Genomic DNA, 21629 nt, shown 5'->3' with positions numbered 1-21629 from the left:
CCGTTCATAAGTCCCCAGACCCCTGTGCTAAAAATAAGTGCACGGGGTATATGCCTTTCCTCTGGACTTCACCCAACTATGTACACGTAGTTACCTACATTCCTCCATGTGCATAAATAACTGGTGTTCTCTGCTGGCTCCTCTGGTTTTCAGCCCTGGGACGACTTTTCTTCCTGCCAACGCCCCCCTGCACATAGCTGTCTGCCCCCAGACACCCGTTAATTGACTGCAAACACAACTTTATTGCAAAATGACTGCAGCTTTATTAAGCAACTGGATTTACAGGCAATAACATAATCAATATAACATTAATATAGCACATAATTAAATAAGATTTCCACAAGGTCCTGCCTGTATCCTGAAATATACAAAAGTTAATTGTTTTCACGAAGGCATGAACCAGAAGGGCTGGAAACCACACTTGGAGGAACAGAGTCCCCAGTTGTTCTTGTTCTTAAAGCATCTCATCGGTTACACAGAGGGAGCAATCCGAAAGCCACAGGAATGCTGTATCTCCGAAAATTCCCCGAAGACCCCCCTCCCAGGCCCTAGGGGCGGGGGACACAGCCCTCACGCCACCAATTAATGCTCTCTTGATGGACTAAGACGCTAAAGGCAAGTAGCAAATTGCGTTTAATGCATTCTCGCCACCAGCAGAAAGAGGCCTACCACCGCAGGCACTTGGAAAGTTACCATAGAATGTGCCGCGTCTGCTGAAAATGGCACGGCGGGGACTGGGCCCTCCCGGAAGGAGACCAGCCAACATGTCCCCAGAGTCCCGTGATGGTGTTTAAAACGCAGGGACACCCCCGCCTGCTCCTGCCCCCACCCCCAGCCCAGAAAGCCAAGTACTAGGGAGGGAGACGCGATGGGGGCCCACGGGGCGGGCGCGGCCGTGGACCCTTTGAGAGAGAAACCCCGCGGATGAGGCAACGTCCGTGGGAAGGGGCTCTCTAACTGGCTGACTGCGCACACCCCTCCCCAGCTCAGCCTCCCCGGGGAGCCCTGCCTCCTGCTCGCCCTCCAGTACCTTGGAACTGGCCGCTGGAACATTCCGATCCCTGCGTGAGCCCGAGCCCCTTCACCAGAACCGAGTGCCTGGTTCTAAGCAAAGTGGCCGTGGGTAGCTCTGGGGTGTTCTTAAGCCCCTAAGCACAAGGAGCTACTCCACGTGCTGGGGCGCCTCACGGCCAGGACGCCCCGCTTACAGGGAGGGGCGGCCCCGTGGGAAGGGCCCTCTGCAGAGACGGCCTCGGTCCAGGGCCCCCAGAGGCCAGCACAGGCTGACTCGCAGGGAACAGGGCACTCGGGACAGGCTTAGCTCAGAAGTCCAGGATCCAGCGGGAAACAGGGTCAACGTTCCTAGCGGGCAAATTCCAACAGGTCCTGGTAAATTCTCCATGAGGGTCTCCCTGTTTCAGGGCAGAGGAGGAGGCCGTCTGCTTGGGGAGACCTGGAAGCTGGGGTGAGCTGGCCGGGCCCTGCGGGGGGGAGGCGCCTGCACCCCGGTCGGCGTGCCCCTCCTCTGTCCCTGCAAGACCCCGCTTCTTGTCCCTCAACACCCGCTGGCCACCACGGTCCCCTCGCTGGGAACGTCTTCCTTTTCTCCATCCACAGGCAGACTTGTGGGTCCTTAGAAAGTTCGCTTCAACCTGGCGGGGCTAACTTTTCTACCTGCAAATGAAGGATCTTTGTGCCCGAGGGAGCCTATGAGTCTTACGAACATGAGCCAAACCCAGCTGGGGCTGCGAAGCGCTCTCCAGGCAGACAGAGCTCCACCCCAGATAATCCGGGTCAAGGGACAGGCAACCCCTCTCTGCCAGGGTTCACCTCCCCACGCCAGCCCTTCACACACGCGTGCACACAGTGGCACAAGTGCACACACACGGCATGCACAGTTTAGTAACGGAACTGTGAACACCTCAAATTCACGTCCCGTCTGGAAAGGCGGCTGCAGCCCTTGCCTCGCAGACTGCGTCACCGTCATGACCGGGTGGGTGAGCCTCTCCCGGGTGGGCTCACCGTCGCCTGCCCCTCCCAGGAACGCAGGCATGCACCTCCAGGCTTTCTGCACCCCTCTGCTCCCACCATGCCCCGAACCAGGCCACGGCCTTTCAGGGACTCTCTTCTTGGTGTTAAGACACCTGGGAAGTTTAGGAGGGGGCAGACAGACAGGGAGAGGGGAACATGGAGGAGGAGAGGGAGGGAGGAGGAAGAAGGCAGGAGCGAGGAGGGACAGGGAGGAGGGAGACGGGAGGGAAGAGGGAGGAGGGGGAAGGGAGGAGGGAGGGGGAGGAGGGAGGAGGAGGAGGGAGGAGGAGGAGGGAGGGGGAGGAGGGAGAAGGCGAGAGGGGGAGGTGGAGGAGGAGGGGGAGGAGCACAGGATCTTCGTGTTCGGGGCAGGCAGCCGGGGTAACCGGCAGGATGGGCTGCGCCCCGAGAACTCAGAACCACAGGCACCCTGGTTTACACAGAACACGAATGTCTGCATCCATGGAAAACCAGGTCCTCTTCCCACAGACAGAGTGTGGGAAATAACATGCCAGCTTGTCGTATTTGGGCATAAAAAGACACTAAGAAAAATAGCCTCGCCTCCCGATGACAGAAAAATGACAACCAGATTCTAAAATGCATCAGCTCCAGTATGGACGGGCTCCATCCCCAGGGGTGAGCAAAGGATCTGGGGGTGACAGAGGTCTCTGGTGGAACGGGGAAGTTCTGCCACGTGGCAGCACCCATCACGTGAGGATTCCCAAACGCGGGGCTCTGACTGCCGAAAACCTCAGAGACAGCAGGGCCGGGGACGCAGGGCACATGGAAGGAGCCTGGAAACCTCTCCTGTCCTGTCCTGTACCGGCAGTCCAGCGTCACGGGAACCCTGGGCTGCTGGGGCGATTCCTGACCCCAGGCCCCCACCCCTAAAATTAAGAAAATAATACTCACATGTAAATTACAAACACTGCCCGCAGTCAGCAGTCATTCCCTAAGTGTCAGGAACCATTTAGTCCCTCAGTCGTGTCTGACTCTTCAGACCCTCTCGACCATAGTCTGCCAGGCTCCCCTGTCCATGGGATTCTCCAGGCCAGAATACTGGAGTGGGTAGCCTTTCCCTTCTCCAGGGGATCGTCCCAACTCAGGGATCAAACCTGTGTCTCCTGCATTGCAGGCAGATTCTTAACCACTGAGCCAGGGAACTCCAAGCATCAGGAATTAGTGATCATTCTAATTTAAGCCAAGAAGACGGTATGTGTATCCATGAGCTCTCATCTGAAATCCACCACGTCCCCTCACTTTGCGTGCGCGTGTGCACGTGGCTCACACGCACAGACCGGAGGGCACCCTGGAGCCACCCCCCCGAGGCTGTGTGGTGGGGAGGTGGGTGTTAACTACCCAAGACGCGAATCGCGTTTACCATCACACGGGGCCGCAGCTCACTGGCTCCTGGTGCATCAAAATGAAGGTGACATCAGCAAGGTTTCTTCCATCAGTGGACGTCCAGAGAGCATCTTCTGTAGCTCAGCCGCAGGGGACGGTCACCCCAACAGGTCGGCAGTGACAGCGACCTGCCCTGAGGTCTCCTCACCCCTCCTTCCAAGACCACATGTTCCTAACACGGGAAAGGCATCGTTACGGGTCAGATCCTCCCCGAGACGTGGAAGACGTGTGGCAATACCTGCGGTGTGATGAGCAGGAGCTGTGCAACTCTGCGAAGACGGAGTTGCTGTCAGAGGGAAGAGACGCTGCAGGAGGGTGTTTAAAGCCCAGAGGGATGCCTGCACATCAAAAGCTCTCCAAAATGAGCAGTTGACTCTGATCATTGCAAACAGATCAGAAACATGTGTATCGAGTCCATCCCCTTAAAATGATGGCTGGGTGTTCCCAAATGCGCAGCATTTGGACACCTCAAACTTTCTAAAAATATTTCTAAAAATATTTGGGGTTCAAAGTAAGCCTTTTAGGGAAAACCAAAGCCACATGTTTCTGATCCGTTTATACTTAGCTTATCAAAATGTTGTTTGTTTTTTAACAGATATTCTATGTCTGGGAAGGTTTGGGGGTCTTTCTTATGGTTTAATTTTTCTTTCTTAGAAATGGGAAGCAGTATTTCCCAGGAGAAAACAACTTCAGTCCTTAAAAACGAGGCTGGTTTCAAATTTGGCTGAGAAATTCTTTCCTATCCTTATATTTAGGTGTGGGTAAGAAGGGAGGGAAAACAATGCAGGAGACAGAAGAGATGCAGGCTCAAACCCTGGGTCGGGAAGCTCCCCCAGAAAAGGAAAAGGCAACCCACTCCAGTATTCTTGCTTGGGAAATCCCATGGACGGAGGAGCCTGGTGGGCTCCAGTCTAAATGGTCGCAAAGAACTGGACGCGGCTGAAGGGCTGGACATGACACAGCCCACAGAAGAAGGGAGGGGAAGCATGTGAGCAAGTGGGCGTTGGGACTCAAGACTCTCGCCCTGAAGCGGGTGCTGTGCTTGGCTCCCTGCCCTGAGGGTGGAAGCCAGCTGTGGGCAGCACCCAGCTTTCCCCGGATGCCCTGCCCACAGTGGTTCGTCCCTCCTGGAGCTGGAGGGACTGGGACAACAGTTTCCCATCAGGCGCCCACAGCCTGGCTGTTCACCAGAGACAGCCTCACCCCTGTATCCATTCGGCTACAACTGGAGCAACGGTCGTCTATTTTTTGATTCTCGACCACATGAAGGGTGAAAGAGAAAACGCCGTGCACATGTACGGGTCGATGTCGGGCACGGAGAAGCCGCGACCCTTGGAAGTGGGGGGAGATCCTGGAAGGACGCGTCTGGAGAGGCTGCTGGCGTGACCTGCCGGGGACGGGCAACATTTCACCACTTCCTTTTTCACTCCCGGGAGTTGATGCCTGTCCCCACTGGCCATGGGCTCAGCAGGGTGTCAGGGAAGGTCTGCTGTCCCCGGGCAGCTCGGTGCGGCTGCAGCGAGGCGTGTGGGACCCCGGGGCCAGCCCAGAGGCAAAGCCCGCACCGTGCGATGCCCCCGCCCAGCCCCCGGAAAACGCAGACGCCTCTGCCCACCGAAAACGGGTCTGTGTGCCCCTGCAGAGCTTAGACCCTTCCAGCTCAGGGTCACTGAGGCAGGAGGGCGATGCTCCAGCTGATTCTTTAATGGGAAGGGATTCAGTGCAGCTTGGGATCCGCGTGATGGCTCCACCTGGCTTTCAGAATGACCCGGACTTAAAATGCAGAAGACCAGCTCCCCCGCCACCCCCACCCCCTGCTGAAACAGGAACTGGGGTGGGAGCTGCTGGGAAACATGCATCTGACCACTTTTTCCTAAGGGGAGGGGGGTGGGAGGTATCAGGACAGAGGATGGAGGGGGTGGTAACTGGGGGGAAACACGTTGGTCTGGGTTTTCATCTCTGAGTTAGCCTCTCTCAACCTGTCTGTCTGTGTCTCTCTCACATACACCCCACCCTGGGCTCTCACGGGTCCCACTCGCTGCCTCTGATCCCTGAGTTCACCCACTGGCTTCATCTGGATGCTGGGAAGTGACGCCACCCTAGGCCCCGCCCCCGTAGCCTCATGCACAACCAGCAAAGGGTCCCCGGAGTGCCTCTCCGTTGGGGAGCCCCCACCCACCTGCCGCCCGTATGCGTTAGCTGTCAGTGAGACCTCAGCACTTGGGGTCAGATGTGGACCCCGAGAGGGACTTCTAGGATCTTCCAGGGACAGGACCCTGCTAACCCAGCTGGGTACATTCTAGAGGTGACGCTTCTGCAGAAACACCTGAAGCATCCACAGGATCCCAGAGTCAGAGCAATCCGTTCTTCCGTGGAGGAAACCTATTTATCTTCCCTCCCAATCCTCAGCATTTTATGACCTTTATCAAGACATCATGCGATCTGCCTTCACCTCTGCTCTTGTTTTTTTTCCATAAATAAGTCGAGTCGGCTGTGGTCAATTTGACATACTCCATGCCAACACAAAGCTGAGCATGAAAACTGGACATCACACAGCCTCAAAACGGAGGAAGAGGAGGATGAAGCTCCTCAAACTCTTCTAGAAAAGTCAGAGGACCTGGGGACTACACAGGCTTCCCAGGCAGTGTTTGTGGTAAAGAACACGCCTGCCAATGCAGGAGACTTAGGAGATGCAGGTTTAACCCAGGGTCAGGAAGACCCCCTGGAGGACGGCACAGCAGCCCACTCCAGCATTCTTGCCTGGAGAATCCCAGACAGAGGAGCCTGGCGGGCTACAGTCCATGGATCACAAAGAGTCGGATGCGACTGAGCGACGAAGCATGGGAACCACACATCCACCCTCACGTGGAGATCCATGCAGGACTGCCGGCAACGACGTCCGGTGCCAAGGACAGAAGATACCAGGGACAAGTCCTACCTGGGCACGAAGTGGTCTTAAAATCTCCTTCAAATGTTCTAAGTGGGGGGAGTCGTTTGCAACCTCATCAGAATGTAGGGATCAATCCGTGTGATGGAAGAGGATTAACTTACATCTGAGCTTGGGAAGCAGCACTGGGGACATACGAGAAAGGTCTGTGCCCACGGCTTGGTCACACGTGAAGTGCACACACACGCGAAGATGGAGCACACACACGGCCGATCCACCCAGAGCTGCCGGAGGCCCCTGTGGGCTGGAGCCTGGACACGCAGCCCACTCTGGGCTGTGAGAGCGTCAGACCGCGGTCCTCAACCAGGGCCCTGCTTTCAGTCTCAGAGGGGGGAACCAGCCACTCCGTTAGGGCTTCTGCTATTATAAGACATCCCAGCCACGCGTCTGCCCAGAGGTGGTTCTGCTTAGAAGGCATACATATATCCATTTATAAACAAACAAATAAATCAATAAATAACTGTAAAAGAGAACAGGAAGGGAAAAAAAAAAAAAGAAAAATAAAATCTTTCCAGAAACTTGACCTCTCTCTGAACATCCTCCCCTGGAACCCCATGTTTTCACATATACCACACTGAATCTATACTGATGCTAATATGTTTGCATTGCTGGTTTTCATATTTTGTTTCTTTTTTTTTTTTCCACTACTCACCCCGGGATAGCAAAGTCAAAAAAATATACCATCCTGATCAACAGGACACATCTGCAGTGAATCCACACAGAAGCAATTAATTTCCTGGTGCTATTTTTACACTGGGGGCCTGGTGCAGGCCCCCTTTATACAAACAAAAACTCCAGACAGCCCCTGCTGCCTGATAAAAAATAAATCAGATTGCAGAAGGACTGTTTGGCCCAGGACTGCTACAGGCGATGGCTTGTAATGAGGCGCCCCGACACTAATTATGAAGCTTATTAAAGACAATTGTCCAACTTGTTCTAAGTGTAACCTATAATCACTCTGAGGAAGGCAGACACCCAGAAGCAGCCGCTGGCGGCCCCTTGCTCTGCAGAGTGGACCATCATGAGGCCTGGCCGGGGTGTGGCCCGCATCTCAGAAACGGTAGGATTATTTCTAGCGGACTGTTCAGGATAAATGTGTCGGACCAGGCAGGTGAAAACCACCACGGCTGGGCCATAAGTCACCCACCAGGACCTCCCTCTACTCAAACACCTGCTGGGGGAGGGTCCGGAGACCCGCCCAGGTAAACACATCACCCACACAGCCTTTTCCCCCATTACTTAGTCTGAATCTTTCTCCAAGGTTGCAAAAGCAATATTTCAACGTACTCTTTCAGGAGGGGAAAGGGGGAAACGAAAAAGATTAATAAAGATGTTAGGAGGATGAAGTGCAGTGAGACTTGTTTAATTATTCCCGCTGGACGGCCCCAGCGATCTGCTGACACTTAGCCCCGACCTGGCAAATCCTCAGTAAATATTAATATATCAACTCAAACAGGGGCCGTTGTTTTATTGGTTCACAGAGCTGGGAGAGATTCGCCACAGCGGTGAAAAAGGGCTGTGCAGAGGGGAGGAGACGCGCGGCTTCGCTTCCACCTTCCGCTCCACACGTGAGCTGGGAGCAGCAGCAAGCTGGCACGGCCGCTGGGTCACCAGGACTGCAGAGCGACACTTCAGATGCCTTCGCTTCCCTTTGTGCAGCCTGCTGGAATCATCTCAAAACCACAGTGACAAGACAAGAGAATGGGGGAGCGGGCACACGCGCAATCGCGCTTGATTATTTGCAAGGCTGCAGATTTTAATAATGCAGAGGTCCGCCCTGGGCTCCATCCGTGTTCCCGGGTATCCTGCTCCCCTGGACAAGGGCTCTAGGGAGGGGAACCCATCACTGCTGGGGTCGGTCTCAGGACTCGAGTCCGCCTGCCCCCATCACCTCCTGCTGCACTCTGGGACCCAGGTCCACATAAGCCCACAGGCATGGCCCAGCATGGAAAAGGCCGGTTTTGACCAAGGGTTTGCTAAAGGAGAGAAAAAAAAAAAGAAAAAAATTGCCGGTTGCTTTTTTTAATCTGGTTGCTTTTTTATAATCTGTTATATGTGCTGGTTGGCGGTGGTGGTATTTTTGGAGTTTCTCTTTCCCTTGCCTCAAATTCAGATAGCTGTTATTGACACATCCTCTCATAAATATTCCGAGATTCCTAATGGTTGGATGTTTGCCCTGGGCCCAGGAGGCCTCAGAAGTTCTCCGGTGTAAGAAAGGGGGCTGGTGGGGCCACATTTGGCTTTCAGACGTACTGTGCCGCAGAGTTAATGCGTGATTAATTTTATTCATAAAAATGTTAATCACTTCATTGTGAGATCTTCTTAGCATTCAGCACAGCCCGCACCTTTTTTAATTTCTGGTGCCCACCGTCTCACAGATGTATTTAATATTTTCAGACACTGCCACAGCGATCGGAGGACCCAGCAATTAAGCATACGTTTAAAATTCAGTAACAAGCCAGGGCACAACAGTGACAAACAAGCAAACAGGAAGAGGCAGGGAGGACCGCCTCCAAGTGACCAGCTCGCCTCCCGCCCTTCGCAGCCGCCCCACCCGCCCCAGCCCTGGCCGGCCTGAGCCCTCCCCGAGTGGAGGAACCCGGGAGGCATCATCCCTTCTGCAAGGGCAGCTTCAAGTAGAAGGAATTAAGAATAAAAGCCCTTCGGTTTAGAAAACGTAAACCGTCTCAGCGTTATTCCCACCGCCGCAGGGGACCCTGGGGACGCTGGGGACCGTGGGGGGGAGGGGGTGTCTGGGTGCCCCGCCCCCCATCCGGCCCCGCATTGAGCCAGTGCTCTGGACGCTGGATAAATGGATTAGGGGATCAGAGACACCCGCGGCGTCTTCAGAAACCAAACAGCAGCCGCAGAAAGGGCCGCCCTTGCGCCCCGCCCGAGGAGAAGGGTGGGGGTGCTGGTGGGGGCGGGGTGGGGGTGCTGGTGGGGGCGGGGAGGCTCCCTCCCTGGGCTGCAAGCCGCTGGCTCCCCTGCCTGCCGGCTCAGGCCCCTCTCTTCCTAAGACCTCCCACTGAAGGCAGTTCCAGAATATTCGGCCACTCCCGGGGCCTCCGGGACCTCTGCCCCAGGGTGACTCACAGGGGCTCTAGGCCCGCTCCTCTATGGAACACAGTGATAAATAAAGCAGTGTGAAAGCTGCTGGATTTTAAAGATGAATCTAAGGATCCTATCTGTTGACATGTTTTCCTCCACCGAAAAAAAGAAACGCTTTTATTTGAAAAGGAAGTAAAATACTTCTGGGGGCCCTCTAAAGCACTGTGCAGCCAGGTAGGTTAAGCCCTCTGACCCCCTGCACTGACTCCCAGAAGGGCCCGTGTTCAGACATCTGTTCTGAGAGGGAGAGGGGACACGTCCAGCTTCAGGAGCTGGGCCAGTGGTCCCCGGGGGAGGACCTTCTAAGGCCGGGCACCTGGGAGCTAAGACTAGGGCAGGGCCCTGGGCGGACATGCAGCCTCCTGGCCCCAGCAGAGCCTCGAGCAGGTGGCTTTCCACATGGAGAGACCAGTCACCCCCCGGCCCCTGGGTGGGCGGCCCTGCCCAGGAGGCCCTTCCAGGGAGCACGGTTCCTTCCACGTGCACTCGGGACCCCTCGAGGTGGCGGGCTGCAGCCACGACCCCAGGCTTCAGCCCGCTCCACCTCCCACCTCTGCCCCCTGGCCACCCAACCCTGGACTCACCAACCGCCCCCCCCACCCAAACCTGGAGCCACATCCTGGGGGGAGGGGGGCGGTGGAGAGGTGAGGCAGGAGGCTCCCCGGGGCCTGGCACCTCATGGGCCACAAGGCGCAGGCCGCGTGCTCAGTGGCCGGTACCAGAGCCTCCTCTGTCTGGCTCTCGGGGGTCCCAGGAGGCCTGAGGACCTGGCTGACCCGCATCCCCGCACTGGGGCCCCAGCGGTCCAGGCCCTGAGCAGAGAGCGCCGGAGGCCAGTCAGGCCTTCCAGGCCCCTGCCGTCTGTGCACCCCAACCCTGTGCCAAGCTGCCCCCCAGGAACCCCCCCTGGCCTTGGCTTCCTTCGCACCCTTCCCCACCTCCAGCTTGGATGCCCCAGGGGCAAAACCCTGCTCCCACTGGTGCACAGGTAGCCCCATCGCTTTCACCAGCACATCCAGCAGCCCCAGCCTGACCCTGCCTCAGCCACCGGGCAACCTCGGGCCTGCTGGCCCCGGGAAAGGAAGGGAGCCCCAGGGCCAGGAGGACCAGAAAGAGGGCTGGGCTCAGGAGGGGCCTTCAGGCCTCCCAAGGCCCCTGGCATCCGGGGAGACGACCAGCACCCACCCTGACCTGTCTCCCCCTCCCTCCTCCTTCCCCGGCTTCCGAGCATCCTGGCCGAGTCCCTCGACAAGGACAACTGAAACTTTATAGGGCATGATTCACCGGGTGGCGGCCTCTTGGAGTCACAGAGAGTATTACATTAATCAGTGTCAGGCCACTAAAACCAAGATATGAATATGAATTCTCCATATCTCAGGCTAGATAAATGTGCTGGTGGTGAATATAATTGATTGGGGGAGGGAGGGAAGGGAGGGTTGGGGGAACGATCTCAGAGACCAGCAGGTCAGCGGTTCAGACACGGCTCGCTCCCTACTCCCCGAGTCTTCAAACTAGGAATGGGGAGAGGGGGCTGATCTAGAAAAATCACGCCTGGGACCATCTCCCAACATCTCTGCGGCTCTGGAGCAGAGAGAGGTCTCGGAACCAGATTTGTTCTTTCTTCTCTTCCCTCAAATAAGACCCAAGAAAGACAGAAATGCACTGTTTGGACTTGGGGGGAGGTCCTTTCTATGGGGACCCCGGTGTCTGCGGAGGAGGGAGTCCATCACCCTTACATGTTCAGGCTTGGTCTTCTCCTGATAAGACGACTGTCAGCCTGTGAAACTGTCCTGAGCAGTAGTGGGGGAAAGGCAGGAGCGAGCGCCTCTGCACACACAGAAAGTTCCAGAAACACTTCCGCTTTGGCTTTAAAGGGAAGGGGGTTTCTCGGTCCAGTCCCAGGTATTTCAGGGCCTCCCTGTGGGCACAGCACACCCTCAGCGTGCATTCTTAGGTGGCTGCAGGCGCTGGAGAGATGTAAACAAATAGCACACAAAGGACTAAAATGCCTTTCAACGCGCGATTAAAAATTCATGTCTAGCTCTTCACCGGAGGAAAAAAAATAACTCTGAGGCTGGCGATCTGATTTCTTTGCTGGGAGCTTTGGTCCCCAGGAGGGGAGCACAGACCCTTCATGACTTCTGGGCCATGGGGTTCTGACGCCTCAGAACCCCCTGGTGAGCACAGTGTGGCCAATCGGTCTGAAGTGTATTGGAGAGAAATAAAGAATGGACACGGGTTGAAAGCAGAGACGCAGGCATGGACCAGCCTCTTTGATTGGGGGGGGGGGGGGGGGACGGGTAGGGGTGAGAAGGGTGGAGCTGGGCCAGGAGCAGAGGGTTCCAGGGCCCACCCGAGTCCCACCTGCAGCCTCCCAGAGGCCTTGCCCAGCTGGAGAGCCAGCTGTCTGCGGGCTGGGAGCTGCAATCCTCATCGGAGGGGCAGAGCGTGCCTCCTCTAAGGTCCGTAGGTGCGCCCCCGCCCCAGACAGGATTGACTACCCTCGTTCCCAGAGGTCAAGGCGCGGGCCCAAGGCTCTGTCGGAAGGCTCTAGACTGAAAGCAGAGGGCCCCGCTGACCCCTTAAGTCCTAGCAAGGAGGACAGGTCAGAACTCTGCGGATTGGCAAAAGCCCGAGGGGATTCCTGGCTCACCAGCCCGCCCACCCCCCAACTCCCTGCCAGCAGCCTACCCGGCAAGCCCAGCCCTGCACCACCCCCACCAATTTCAAACAACCAGTGGCACTCTAGAACACAGAGAAAGCCTCCATCATCATCCGAGCCTGGCGCCCACGGCAGAGCCGCAAAGCCAAGTACCCCCAGGATGGACACCTCCATCGACCCCCATCCCGCTCACAGCCCATAGAGGGCGCCGCGAGCACGTCGGTTGGGACCGGACACGGCTCCACCTCGGCGGCCCCTGGGCTCCGGCCCGGCTCCCGGCAGCCCCCCACTCCCCACCCAGGCCCCCTCCCCCGCCCATCCCCCGCACGTGTGCTCGCCCCTTCGCGCTTCCTTCAGCCTAGGGGCGCGGCAGGAGCCTCTTCCTTTAGACAGCTGGGGGCGGGGTGGCGGTGGGGCGCTGGAGAAGGACGCAGGCGCTGGGCCCGGGGCGGAGGGCCAGGGCTTTGAGCCCCCACCCCGCCCCGTTCGTTTGCGGCGCCAGCGCCCCCTCCACCGCTGCACAGGAGTGGCACCCTGCCTGTTCTGTCCCGCAGCCGCGGTCCTCGCCGTGGAAAGCAGCCGGTGACAGCGGGTCCCGGAGGGCGAATTTGGGGGCTGGGCTGGGGGTCAGGAACGTTCAGCCGGGCACCTCGGACTCAGCCCCATAGGGCCAGCTAACCCCGCGGCCTCCCTCCATACTCGCGGGCGGTTTTATAAACGTTTGCTTTCTCAGTGCTAACGAATTCAAAGCCGAGTGTCCTGCACCTTCTGGAAGCGCAGGCTGCACGCCCTGCTCCTAGCGCCCCAGTCCTGAGGGCTGCGGTCCCCCCAGGCGCCCGGCCGGCTCTCACCCGCGCATCCAAGCTCCACCCGCTTTGTCTCCTACCATCACTGCGGCTGCGGCTGCCTCCGGAGCTCGGCGGCCATCTGGGCGATATTGGCTCCTGGGCTCCCTGGGTGTGCCCAGGGCAGGGCGCCTGAGTTTAAAGGGACGTCCCTGGGAGACCAAAGCCCGCTCCCCTCTTTGTCACTGCCCCCCACCCCCATTATAGCAGTCACCCCCGGCTCAAGCCCAGAGAACTACCTAGCTGCGTCCCTGGCCTGCCAGCACTGTTTAAAAAAAAAAAAAAAAACTTCCAATTTCTCCAAGTGTGATTTAGCCAAATAACTAAAAAATACACTGAAAGCAAAATTTCATACTCCATTATGTACTCGTTCTACCCACGAAATGCCCCGACGCCACAGTGCACCGCTCAGACAACTGGTTATAAATTGATTTCAAATACGAAGTTCTCCTTTGGGGACAGGATTGAAAATTCTTTTCATTCCCCCGCCCCATCGTTTCCCACTTAAAAAAAATCGTTTTGTAAACTGCCTAAAATCGAACTCATTTATGTCCTGAGAAAGGCCTGCCCAGATAAATCTGTGAGTTGCAAGGAACTGAACTGCCAACTAGAAACTGCCCTGGTGACAACATTCACAAATTCAACAATAGCGGAAAGGCTGAGCAACACGGCCTTGGGGGCGGAAACTCCCCAGGAGCCCCTTTCCCCAGCCAGGGGCAGTAAAAGCCCCCGCCAGGATTTTGGATTCCCGGGTTGAGGACGCCCGCGGCGACGCCCAGCCACACACAGCAGCAGGAGCAGGGGCCATCATTTCGTTTAGTTTATTAGACAAAAATATATGATTTAGACAAGTTTGCTGACGCGCTATTTACAATCTGAAATCACTCTATATACAGGAAGGGGGGAAAAAAAAGACACAAGCACGTGGCGGGGACATATACCGAACCGATAGTCACCCGGAGAACGGTGACAGCCACCCCCAGCACAGGCCGGGCTGCCTGGATGCGGAGCTCGGGTCGGATGAGCCCCTTTCTGCAGAAAGCGATGGATGGGAGAGTCCTCGACTTCGTGGCCAGATCTGTCCTTTGCACCAGTCTCAAATATTTGTCTTAATTCCTCCCTCATCCCCTCCCTCCCGAAGATCTCCCCCCTCCCCCCCGGAGAAAGTCAGAGACGACCCTGGATCAGGCCGACGGGAGCGCTGCTAGAATCCGCGGCGTCCCTTCCTGCGTGGCCAGCGAGCTGCGGGGAGCGGGAAACAGCGAGACAAGAACACAGCGCTGTCAGTGGACGGAAGCTGGGACCCGGCAGGGGGACTCTGCCCACCGAGCGCCCGGGGAGGCGGTGCGGGGTCGCGGCCCGGCGCGGCTCCCGGCTCGGGAGAAACCCAGGTGGACTCCGCCAGCTGGCCGGGGCGCCGCAGGGCTCCTGACCAGCGCGCGCGGTCTACGCGGGGCTGCGAGACCCCGACCCCGCCCCCAACCCTCGCCCCCCGCCCGGCTGTAAAGGCCAACAGGCACTCACTTGTCGCGCACCGGCTGGAAGGGCGACTTCAGCTGCTGCGCGGGCGAGTCCGGTCTGGGGAGGAGGTCTCTCTCTGGGAGGAATCGGGAGACATCGAGCTTAGGACCCTGACGGGGTAGGGGCACCGCGGAGGAGCGCTGGGCCCCCCCCCACCCCCGCCCCCGCCCCTGGAAAGTGCCTCCAGAAACACCCCCGACCCCCCAGGGCAGGCCAGCGGGGGAGCACGGCTCTCTCCAGGAGCCCAGGGCCTCAGCCTCGCTCCTCTACTTCAGGCAGGAATCATGGCTCAACCCCAGCCCGGTGGCCACCCGGTCTCACCCTCCTGGGCAGTCAGTGCCCCCAGCCAAACCCCCTCCTGGCCAGTGATCTCCACGCCATCCTCCCGGGGCCAGGGGCTAGTGCTCCCCTCCACCCCCACACCACCAGGCCACTGATCCTCTCCATGCCATCCTCCCTCCGGGGCGAGTACTCCCCTCTAACCCCCTCACCCGGCCACAGATCCCCTCTGCCACCCCACCCCTGAGCCAGTGCTGCCCTCCGCCCCCAGGTGCCATACCTGGGAGCGAGGGACTGCTGCGGGCGGAGGCCTTGTCGCCGTGGAGCACCCCCGCGGCCACGGGGACTGGTGGCTGCGGCGCGGGCGGCGCGGACAGGTGCGGGCCGTGCGGCGCGCCCACGCCCAGGAAGGAGCGCACGTTGAGCAGCGAGCCCTGCGCGAGGAACGCGCCGTTGGTCCAGTTGGAGAACTTGCCGATGTGGCAGGTGTAGAGTCCGTGGCTGGGCAGGAAGGCGGGGTGCTGCAGCGGCGCGCCCGCCGGGGGCCCGTGTGCGCCGCCCGGGTGGCCGGAAGGCGGCGGCGGCGAGGCCTTGGGCGCACCGTCGGGGCTGGTGGCCGTCTCGGCCAGCGACCAGATCTTGGGCTTGCTGTTCGGCGCGCCCTGCAGGCCGCCGGCCGCCGCAGCGCCGGGGCTCTGCAGGCGCGTGCTGCCGGGCTCCGGGGGCTCCTTGGCCAGGCTCAGGGGCGAGTCTGGGGGCTTGAGCGCGTCGGCGGCCGCCAGCGGCGAGCCCTGGTCCCGCGCGAGGGCCGCGGGCGCGTCGGGCGCGCGCGGCGCCTCGGCTTTGTCCTCCTCGTCCTCGTTGCTCTGGTCGCCCTCGTGCTCGTCGATGTCGATGCTCTCCAGGTCGATCTCTTCGTCATCCTCGGCCTTCTCCGGGTCCCCCTCCGTGTCGCTTCCGAAGAGAGCGCCGTCTTCCTGGTCCTTGCTGCGCGCGCCCCACGTCACCTTGTTCTCCTTCTTGAGGCGCCGGCGCGCGTTGGCGAACCAGGTGGAGACCTGCGTGAGGGTCATCTTGGTGATGATGGCCAGCATGATCTTCTCGCCCTTGGTGGGGTAGGGGTTCTTCCGGTGCTCGTTGAGCCAGGCCTTGAGCGTGCTGGTGCTCTCCCGCGTGGCGTTCTTGGGCCGCCCGGGGTCTCCGTACTGGAACTGCCCATAGGGGTAGTAGGCGGGCGCCGTGTGGGCCGCGAAGGTGGCGGGGTGCACCCCGGGGTTGTCCTTGAGCTCATACTGTGAACCCTGCAGCCACAGGCCCAGCGAGGGAGGAGGGGGAAAGCGGGGAGAGAGAGAGAGAGACAGAGGTGAGCCCCCGAAACTGGGCGAGCCGGGGGCAGACAGTGCAGCCTGCTCTGGAGCAGGAAGCTGACCCTAATGCACCACTCGGGTTGGAAGAGGGGGTCGGACCACAAGCCGCCCCCAGAAGCGGCGCTTCCACCAATCACCGAGACTTCTTTTTTTTATTTTTGGTCATTCAAGGAAAGTTCCAGAATCCTCGAAATGTGCCCCCCGAGGACCACAGCGGGCGCCGGGGACCCTAGAATTTCCCTAGACCGCCCTCGCTGCACCCACCCCCACCTCCCATAACCTCTCCAGAAGCCCGGGTTTCCAAGTTTATCTCACACTCGCTCGAGGGGAAAACCTTTTAACTGGGCTGATAAAACAGTTTCTCCAAACTCGGAGGACGGAGAGCCCAGCCCCCCCCCCCCCCACTTCGACCCTGAGGGGGTCAAACAAAATAAACCGTCCCGGGTTTTCTGAGAATCCAAATCCGCCAGCAATTTAAAATGAAAGCACGCTCCTTTTAGCTCCCAAGTTAAATCTGCATAGAATGGCTCACCCGCACTTAAAGGTCCACAGTGGGTGACAAGCAATTTAAAATTTTAATCCTGGCCGTGGTCGACAACAATAACAAAAACACCGTTTGTTTTTTTAAAATACAAAAACAGGGCTTAACCGGTAAAACATTAACGCGAGGCCTCGAGCGCCGGCTGCGCGAAGCAGAACCGCTTCCGCGGCCCCTTCTCAGGGACTGTATCTCTCAAGTTTGACTTTGATCAGGAGCTAGCAAGCACAAACTGTTTGCAGGCATTTAGAGGCGGTGATTTATTTGCAATCAATATTCTTTTTATCATCGGTAGTAAAACACAGCAAGTCAAATTATCCCATCAGGTTTTTTGGTAAATAACATTTTATCTTTCTAACAACCTCATTAGGCCTCATTATTACCATAAATTGCCCAGACAGACATTCACTCACAATTTTATCTTTTGACTTCCAAATCCCCAACCGTAAGGGCTTGGAAAACCTAGGCCTAGAATTTGAGTTTGTGGATTTAGGCTTTCTTTCCAAGAAGGAACAGGAGTCCAGGAGGAAACACACGCACACACTCACACATACCTTTGTGGGTGGAGGGGGGTGGATTTCGATATAATTTGCCGTTAAAAAAAAAATAAGCATCTGTTTCCAACCACAATACAATGGTAGAGGGTCCTCACTGCAGGGCCCCCACCCTCATGCACAAACACAGGCAGGTTTCCCAAATGGCACATAACTCTATTCAAATTTTCTGTTAAAAAAAAAAAATATATATATATATACACACACATATATATCCTCCATGTAAAAACTGTCGAGTTGTGTTAGCAGAGGGGGACCTCCGACTCTGAGAAAGTTGCAAAAAGCAGATTTCTTGGACTATTTAGTTCGGTGGTCAAAGGCACACAGACGACAGTTCTCTGCCCAGATTTCGTTTTCTGCCTAATCTTTGCAAAACGTCCTTTGCACGTTTCTAATTATTTTGGTTGTAACTGTAAGGAAGACATTTCGGCCTCCTCTCTGCTGGGAATTCTCTTTGAAAGGATACCTTGTAAATCTCTCATCGCTTCCCCGGCATCCCCGCCGCCAGAACAAAATGGGAGCTTATCTTTTTCCAGAGCAACCGAACTAAACGGCAGCTGGGGTCGCTTTCAGAGAAATAGGCTTTCTTTTCAAAACTACAAGAAAAGTTCCAGCAAAACACGCCGGCCGCCTTGCTCCTGTACAGTTTGCCGGGTGTTTATTTTCTGTCTCTTCTTCGCGGAGTGGGGAGACCTGCGGGGGGGAGGGGGTGCCTGCAAATTGCCTGACCCCGCAGGCAGCAGCGCAGGAGGGGGCTGCCTCCCCGACCCCAGCGCTCGGCGTGCAGCCCTCAGCAGTCCGAAGTTGAAACTAGACTTCGCAGGCAGACCTTAGAGAAATGGATCCCTTAGACCAACGGCCCTGCGGAGCATTCAATCTGCAGCACACTCCCCACCCCACCCCCCACATCTGACACCCACTGGGACAGGAGGCTAAAAGGACAGCATTTATTTTAAGCCCAGGGACACAGCTCTTTTTAATCCTCCATTACATAACGCAAGAAGAAAACTGCTTTTCTTTTCGGTGCAAATGAAATGAAAACTTTGACAACTTACGGAAGTCAAAGCAAACACCGTTTCAGACGCCAACAATTATTTCGCCTTTTTTTTTTTAAATTTCAAATGTGCACTCAGGCCTTGGAGACCCCACTGCCCGCCGATCTCCATTGTTAGCCTTACTCGGACCGCCTCTATTTCGCTTTAAAAGGTTCCCTCGGGTGCACGGGTTACAACCGCACGAGTTCTGCCCAAGAGGGAGAAAATCGAGTCTCCCGGCCCAGCCCAAAAGCTGAAAAGGTCGCGCAGCGCGGTCCGCGGCCCGGGAAGGGGCGGCCGGGTAAATGGGGCCAAGCCGCCCCGCCTGAACCCCGCCCGCCTGCCTGCCCCACCGCCGCCACCGAATCGGGGGCGTCGAGTACGAGTTTGTCCCGACCTTCGGCGCGGGCCGCTGGCTCCGGGCCTCCTCGGTGGGCCTCCCGACTCCCACCCGGAACCCCCGCGCGGTCCAGGCCTCCCATCTCCCCGCTTCCCAAGGCCCACGGGCCGGGCCGTTACCGGGCTGGCCTCTCCGCGCTCCCCGCCGCCTCCGCCCCGCCGGACTGGGGCCCCCGCGCCCTTGGCCCGAGCGCCCGGATCCCGCCGCCGGAGGGCAGCGCGTGAGAGCGGGCCGGGCGCACTCACCATCTGCGTGAAGAGGCTGAGGTCGGCGGCGTAGGGCAGAAAGGCGCTGTAGTTGGGCGCGCCCGCGTAGGGGCCGGCCGCCGCGTACATGCCCAGCACAGAGGTGACCGCGGCCGCCCCCGCTCCCGCGCCCAACTCCGCCGCCCCCGGCCGTCCCGACGAGGCGGCGGCCGCGGCGGCGGCGGCGGCCGCGGCCAGCACCCCCGGGCGCTCGCCGCCGTAGGCGCCGGGCCCCGCGGCGCTCAGGTACTGCGGGTAGCCCAGCTGCGGAAAGGACATGTCCGCGGAGTCGGCGGCGGCGAGCAAGTATCAAAGGGGCGGGGGAGGCAGGCGCGGGGCTGGGGGGAGGCTGGGGCGGGGGGGGGGGGGGGGGCGGTGGGCAGCGGGCCGCCGGCCGGGCGCGCTCGGGCCGGCCCGGAGGCGGGGGCCAGTGGCTGCTCCTAGGCCCGGTGCTCGCTGGCGCCCGGCTCCCGGCTGCGCCCGGCTCCGCGATCGCGCGCCGACTGCGGCGGCCGCCCTCCGCTCGGCGGCGCGGCTTTCAGACACAATTTGAAGTTGATGCTTTGATTGGCATCCCCTTGAGCTCTGGCCCCGCCCCCGGCTCCCCGCCCTCCCCCTACCCGCCACCCGCCCTCGCCGGCCGCTCCCGCCCCTCCCGCCGAGCACGTGGTGCCCCGAGCCGGCCGGGCCACCTCCGCCCGCCGAGCGCCCGGGCGGCCGGTGCGGCTCGTAGGCCGCGTCCCGGCCGGCCCGCCCGGCCGTCTGACAACCTGTCGACGCGGGTTTACAACTGGCGGACACCGGGGTCTGCCGTTTCGCAGCCCGGGCGCGTCTTGCTTGCTCACAAAACACTACCTCGGCGCCTGCTTTCCCACCGTTGGGGAGGCAGGGAAGGGGCGGGCGGAGGCGCGGTGCCAGCCGGCGCGGAGCGCCCTCTCCTCCGAGCTCCGGGCTCCTCCTCGGCCGTCCCCCCGGGACCGCTTGGCAGAAGTGCCCTTAAACCAGCGCGGCGTGGCACCCCGAGGCAGGCAGGGTGTCCCCCTGGCCCCCCCACCAGGGATTAACGGGGCATCCCTCCGGCAGGGGCTGGCTCGCTGCACTCGGAAAGGCGGGCAGCCGCCGAGCACCGCGAGCTTTTCCAGCCGTGTGAACTTTAAGAAAGGCCACCGGCTGGGAAGGTTGGAGGAAGCTAATGGCCTGTTCTTTGGGGGAGGAGGGAAGGTACCTTTTCTTTGCGGAGAAAGCGCCACCGCGGCGGGAGAGACACACGCCGCCCCCGCCATGGCGACAGGAGGGGCCAGCGTGGCCTGGACACCCCTCGTTTGTCCACTAGGCGAGCAGACGCTGGAAGTCAGCTTGTGCGCAGCGCGCCGGCCCGAGGCGGCGCCGCGAGGAGCCTGGGGACGGGGCGTTAGGCTCCCGCCGCCCTCTCCCTTTCTGTCCTCCGCCCGCAGAGCCGAGAGCGACAAGGCAGGGCACCGCGTGCGCTCGGGAGGGCGGATCTGGGGTGCCTGGGGTCTGGTGGGGCTGGGGCGCAGACGCCCAGAATGCTCAGTCCTCCTGGCCTCCCTGCCTGCGCCTTGGACCATGCTCGGGCAGGCCGCTCCTGCGCGGCCCTTGTGGATTGGCCCTGGAAGCTGGGTGGGCTGCGCGCCACCCCGGGGACCCGCCTGGGCTTCCTCTCCTAAGCTGCGGCCAGAGCCCGGCGAGTACTGCTTGCAGCGGCATTCCGGCACGCGGAGCCGTGCAGGGGTGGCATCCACGGACCTGGTGTCCAGCTCGCTTTGGGCCCGTTGGAGACCACGGAACTGAGGCCACGTCCCCAGCGTGCTGCGCGTCCGTACCCTGGACACCTAAGCATCCACCTCCAGCCTCTAACCCCCTCTTCCAGCTGCCAGGAACCTTCCAGGCCCAGGGACTTTGGAAGCATCAGGAGAGATTCGGTTTCCCCAGCTGGGGACCGGAGGACAGAGCCAGCACCTATAATTAGCCGCAATAACGCCCATAATAGTAATTACTAATTACCAGCTGTGTAACCAGCCCTTATTTTCTGTGTTCAGAGTCAGATTTTCTTCCTGGTCATGCTCTCATCTCCTCCCCTTTTCTCCACCCCCAACTTCACCCCACTAACCAGCCCCTCTTACCCACAGCAACTGCTAGGACTCCTTTCCTGCGGTGACAGCTTCTGAGGGTGGGAGGACAGCGGGCAAGTGGCGCTCCTGCTCTGGGAAGCCCCTGACCACAGCTTCCTCCAGTCCCCCAGCCTCCCAGCCCACATTCCCCAACCCCCTCTTGCCAACACCCAGAACAAACCAGTGGGCCTTGGTTGCTGTCCTCTTTAGCAAACTCCAGGGTCACGTTTCAGGGTGACAGGTAAACAGGTAAGATAAGGCCTCTTGTGAGACCTGAAGAACCAGATGGAATGTAAGCCCAGAGAAACCCCCCAGGTGTCAAGATTGAGCCACAGGATGAATCACCTTCTTCTCAGCCCTACCTGCAGCCCTGTGAGCCCATCACACCACAGCCATCCCAGCCTGGGGAAGGTGGAGGAAGCCAGGACAGCCTTGTCCTGACCCCCGAGTGGCCCAGCAACGCCACTCTCCGCGCTCTGGCTGTATCTGCATCACCTCTCTGGTCCTGGAGCGATTTAGGTTCCTGAACGCACCTGGGGGGTGAGTGGGAAGGGCCCAC

At 59.2% G+C, this 21629-nt stretch overlaps 1 protein-coding gene across 2 annotated transcripts; it reads right to left on the bottom strand.

The window, feature by feature from the left end:
• Positions 1 to 7729: 7729 nt before the first annotated feature.
• Positions 7730 to 19233, bottom strand: IRX1 (iroquois homeobox 1). Of its 2 annotated transcripts, none has more exons than XM_070476446.1 (4): positions 18939 to 19233; positions 15081 to 16101; positions 14525 to 14597; positions 7730 to 8358 (listed from the first exon to the last, which is right to left on the bottom strand). In XM_070476446.1, exons 1-4 carry the CDS (start codon positions 19215 to 19217, stop codon positions 8244 to 8246), a joined length of 1488 nt encoding a protein of 495 aa, XP_070332547.1. In that variant the 5' UTR covers positions 19218 to 19233; the 3' UTR covers positions 7730 to 8243. The 2 variants fall into 2 exon arrangements, with proteins under 2 accessions (XP_070332547.1, XP_070332548.1); XM_070476447.1 differs by lacking the exon at positions 7730 to 8358 and adding an exon at positions 13806 to 14242.
• Positions 19234 to 21629: the final 2396 nt, after the last annotated feature.

This window comes from Odocoileus virginianus, chromosome 14, assembly GCF_023699985.2.
Source record: "Odocoileus virginianus isolate 20LAN1187 ecotype Illinois chromosome 14, Ovbor_1.2, whole genome shotgun sequence".
In the NCBI taxonomy this organism is placed as follows: domain Eukaryota; kingdom Metazoa; phylum Chordata; class Mammalia; order Artiodactyla; family Cervidae; genus Odocoileus; species Odocoileus virginianus.
The sequence above is the reverse complement of the archived record's forward strand: the minus strand, read 5'-3'. Positions and strand labels throughout refer to the sequence as shown.

Bases quoted from the DNA above. Each gene is read 5' to 3' on its own strand.
- IRX1 (XM_070476446.1), bottom strand. From the start codon at position 19,217: ATGTCCTTTCCGCAGCTGGGCTACCCGCAGTACCTGAGCGCCGCGGGG. The intron at 14,598-15,080 runs GTATGGCACCTG...GATTCCTCCCAG, and splicing joins CAGCAGTCCCTCGCTCCCAG to AGAGAGACCTCCTCCCCAGA. The intron at 8,359-14,524 runs GTGAGTGCCTGT...TCTCTCCTTTAG, and splicing joins TTCCAGCCGGTGCGCGACAA to CAAACCCTTGGTCAAAACCG.